Below are 4,285 nucleotides of genomic sequence, written 5' to 3' on the forward strand. Positions count from 1 at the left end.
TTGATAGGCATGCCGTCCACTACTGGCAATTCCGATGACGACTGCTGTGGGCCTGATTCCAAAAGCATTTAGCAGTGTTTGCTTTTGTTTTTCGTAACTGGTTCCTGTCATTTCTGTGTTCAGGACTGGTGCGATATATGCTGTTGACTCGCTCGAGTGATTTTCCGTCGATGCTCATCGCCAGCCCGTGAACGTTGGTCAGAAGCTGCGATTGGAACACATAAATTCTCGAGGGGCTGAGGATATGGCGGAAGCTATCATTGCCAAGTCTCAGGGTGGCTTGATTGCAATCATTGCAGATGAGGTGCGACTTTTAGGAAACTTCTGAAGGTATACGCGCCCATTGAATGTGACGGATGTATCAGGTTGTTGTGGAAGTCGATATGTATGGGCTTGCCCATGCTGTGGAACATCGTCAGTCACTTATCAACTCTCATATGTGCAGGACACCGTTACTGGGTTCTTGCTCTGCGGAGTAGGGAACGTAGACACACGGAAGAAGCGGAATTATCTCGTTGTTGATGGGAGTACGTACCTGGTCCAGCTGCATCAAGCCAAGTGGCAGCTCAGAGTTGTCCGGCTCTCTGTGCTCAACACAGAGGGCATATAAACCATGTCTGTACAGCATTATGGGCATTCATTTCTGGATGATTAATGAATACTGAGAGCTCTGCACTCCCATATTCTGGGTCTTATTGATTCGCCCGAGCTGTGCATCGGGTTGGTCACATGTTCACCCTACCAGCACCAACAGAAGACCTTGTGGGCTGCAGAGACCACCGTAAAGAAGATAGAACAGGCATTCAAGGATTTTTGTCAACGTGAAGACATCGGAATCATTCTCATCAGCCAAAACGTGCGCCCCCTTCAGTATCTGGTGTGAAAGACGCAGTTGCCAACATCTGATTGAAGGCAACGTCAGCAGCAAAGTCACTTTCTCTGATTGCCCAGCATTTGATGTGCAGGTGGCCAACACAATAAGGCAAACAGTTGAGCAGTACAACAAACCTTCTCCCGCAATCCTGGAGATTCCCTCGAAGGACTACCCCTATGACCCAACCAAAGACTCCATTCTCTCACGAGTGCAGTTCATGTTTGGGGCCACATAATCAATGCTAGTGATTAGTTCTGCAATGTCAGTAAAATCTCCGTTTTTTTTGCCCGTCTCACTCGTAAGTCTCTTTGGTTTCGTGGCCGTGCATGTGTCGGCATGTGAATTAGCAGGCGCCTCTCGGACCTGATTTGTAATGTTGCGCTTTCCCATGCTGAAATGCGCCATGCACTTTCTTGCTGTGCGGCCCACGTTTCGTTCCCGTGGATGCTCATCCAGGGGCGGTGAACACCTTTCCAGCACTATGTTGCTGGACACGACACAAAATTTGAAAATGGGCTTCAGAGAGTGGCCGAGTAGAGCCATATTCTACTGCCAGATAGACTGCAATGCATGCAGTCTTTGAGAATGGACGAGCGCGCGTCAATGGGTCTCAACAACACTGTGGGTTGCTACACCCTCCATGTAGTGCGTGCGAGATCAGCTCTAGCTGTCTCGCCTGTTGCCAACGCCGTTTTTGGGCTGGCATGTTCATTTTGTTTCCCAAAAAACACTCAACACTGCATCGGCCAGGGATGGTGCCTGCGAGGAGGGATAATGTCCAGAAGCTCGCGGGCTGATGCTCAGATGTGACTTCTTTTCAAGACACCGGCTACGCTCGCCTGATGTGACCTCACCTAATCCCACCCCTGCACACGTCGATAGCACACCCGTCCAGCATCATCGACACTACACCGGTGAGCAGGTTGCTCGTTCTATTGCTGAAGCTGCCTGCAACAACGAACTGCAAGCCACCAGGAAGCACCACAATGGGTACACCATATTGGACACGATGAGTGAGAGAGCCCATGGTGAGGACGAGTTTTACACATCATACTTTACAAGTGCTCCCACTGCCACGTTCAACTATGCACCCATTTTTAAACGAAAGGGGCACTCGATATACCGGTCGATGAGCTGCTGCTTATCTATATCGTATGGTGCTGGGGGGGGGTTCTACAACACGACTCCCCCGGCGTCTGATCATCAGACTCTGATGAATCGGGGAAGCAGCGCAAACCTTGCAGATGCTGCAAGCACAACGTTCCAACAATGTACATGAAAACAACAGCGATGCCTCCCTCAAGACACCACCAGGATCAGACCCACTGCACAAAAAGGCTGCCTCAAGCCACTTCCGCGAGGGGCATCTTCACGCAACTTCACAACTGCTGCGAGTCGTTCACCGTCTTGAGCAGCACACGCATAAACGAGTTCTTGGACAGGCCCATGACGCCCTCCAGTGTGCCGTCCAGCATCTTGATGTGGCCGACAACGAGCGGGTGCTCCACCATCAAGCCGCCGGCACAGTTGAAGATGCTCCCCTCCCGGATGAGGATGTCGATGCTCTCATCAGGTATCCGCCCCAGCTCAATGGTGTTGATGTCTACATCTTCTGTGACACTCCCTGCAACGATCCCACTGGTGAGGGTTCCTCAAATAGACCCGCCCGAAGAACCACACGTTCTCAGCCTCCTTCTTTGCACAGCCATCGACCTGCAGCAGCTCAGAATGAATGCATTTGCTCATGCAACCGTGTGAAGTAATATATATATATACTGAGTCTTCGCCGCATCATGCTGCATCGGACTTTGATTTTATAAGTCAGTGGCAAGTGACGTAGTGGGTATGCTGGCCCAGGGCGTCCTTTGAAAAGTATGTCTGCATATAACATTTTCGCAAGCCCCTCATCCCTTTCCATCTTGACTTTGCCCCAGCGCCTGCCCACCGTCTGTGTAACACATGTGTGAGTAGCGGCTCCCTCATGTACCGCGGCAAAACATGGAGCCTTTGTTAACGTACAGTCCATGTATGGGGTCGGTACTGGCACATTCAATTAAGGACAACACTACCACCATCTCGAGATATCTGGTGACAGTGGTGCATCTGTTTGAACTACCGATTGAGGTAGCGATTCGTGCACGCACGGCGACAAGTACAAGGCTTTTTGTTACAACAAAGGTGGAGCCTTTGTTCACATACGGCCCGATGTATGTTAGCTACTAGCATCGCTCAGTTGCTACAGTTGCTACAGTTGCTCAGTTGCTACAACTGTACAACACTGGAACTATCCAACGACGGCTGTTGAGGAACAGTATCCAGTTTATACTCATGTGTAGCACAAGCAAGCAGTGCTGTGCTCTTCAACCTGTACCCATCTGTACCTAAAGTTTTCTGCCCATCATGATAACTTCTACTCTCCACATTGCAGTCTCGCCATTATGGCCCTTTTCCCAAGGTTGCATGTGACTGATCAACGCACTTCACCTGGCCATCGAAGGGTTCACGTGGAAAATGATGAGAGTGTCGTCGATGACCTGTCGGTACCCTCTCAAGACCAAGCTTGGGATCAGAAGGACATGCCGATCATGATGATGCCACTCAATGCGTCGATAAACACTATGCGGTCATGCTAAATTGGCATTGCAAACCTGAAAATGTGTGTTCTCTGTCAGGTCTCCCTCCTACAGCTCCTCTGTCAAGACGTGCCCAAAGTGCAATGCGATGTAATATGTGGCAGACTCCTTAGTTTTCCATCAGCATGTTCACCGCACAATAACGGCATCAGGTTGTCATGTCATCATATGCTCGAGCAGTAACGAATTTCCTCATTGTGGCATTCATATGCTTGTCATTAACCTGATTCGAGGGAAGGCTGACTGGGATAGTTGGGCCGTTTGGGCTGGTGCATGGTGTGTTGTAGCAGCTGTTTCTCAACAGGTGTTCCTTGGTACGGACAGCCTAGTTCTTGCTCTTATCTATGTAATATAACGATGTACAGCACTTCTGTGGACACCGTGAGCTTCAAATGTACTTGAGGGTCAAGACTGGTGTGTATCATGGCCATTGTGCCTTGGTGAGGACGGACCGGTGTCAAGACATGTGCATACGCATGCTCCAACTGTGCTTGCCGGAAAGTCCGCATACGCTCGAATGAACTGCCGTGCTTGCTCCTCGTCCACTGGCTTCTCTCGGATGCAACCATCGCACACCACCACCTGAACACACAGAAAAACGCTTTTGTTGTATAAAAAGATGAACTTGACCAGCTAAATTCGACATTAAAGTCGATCAGCTAAATGTTGTTACCAGAATCTCCAATGCACCTGTACTTCAGTTGAAAACAGACTGATCAGCACGCATGCATATGGGCCCTTAGTCTCATTCGGCTCGTGTCAAGACGGAGTTTGAGCA

General features: G+C 49.8%; 1 protein-coding gene across 1 annotated transcript; it reads left to right on the forward strand.

Moving 5' to 3' along the window:
• The first annotated feature begins 244 nt into the window (after positions 1–244).
• On the forward strand, positions 245–1,109 carry LOC149809420 (V-type proton ATPase subunit F-like). The gene is made up of 4 exons (XM_089994843.1): positions 245–304; positions 446–527; positions 774–856; positions 966–1,109. Exons 1-4 carry the CDS (start codon positions 245–247, stop codon positions 1,107–1,109), a joined length of 369 nt encoding a protein of 122 aa, XP_089850969.1.
• The last annotated feature ends 3,176 nt before the right edge of the window (positions 1,110–4,285 follow it).

Source organism: Nuphar pumila, unplaced genomic scaffold (assembly GCF_984573655.1).
Source record: "Nuphar pumila unplaced genomic scaffold, dmNupPumi1.hap1.1 HAP1_SCAFFOLD_1270, whole genome shotgun sequence".
In the NCBI taxonomy this organism is placed as follows: Eukaryota; Viridiplantae; Streptophyta; class Magnoliopsida; order Nymphaeales; family Nymphaeaceae; genus Nuphar; species Nuphar pumila.

Excerpts from the sequence above, each read along its gene's own strand:
- LOC149809420 (XM_089994843.1), top strand. The coding sequence starts at position 245 with ATGGCGGAAGCTATCATTGCCAAGTCTCAGGGTGGCTTGATTGCAATC. Across the intron at positions 305-445 it reads TTGCAATCATTGCAGATGAG|GACACCGTTACTGGGTTCTT; the intron begins GTGCGACTTTTA and ends TCATATGTGCAG. Across the intron at positions 857-965 it reads TCATTCTCATCAGCCAAAAC|GTGGCCAACACAATAAGGCA; the intron begins GTGCGCCCCCTT and ends TTTGATGTGCAG.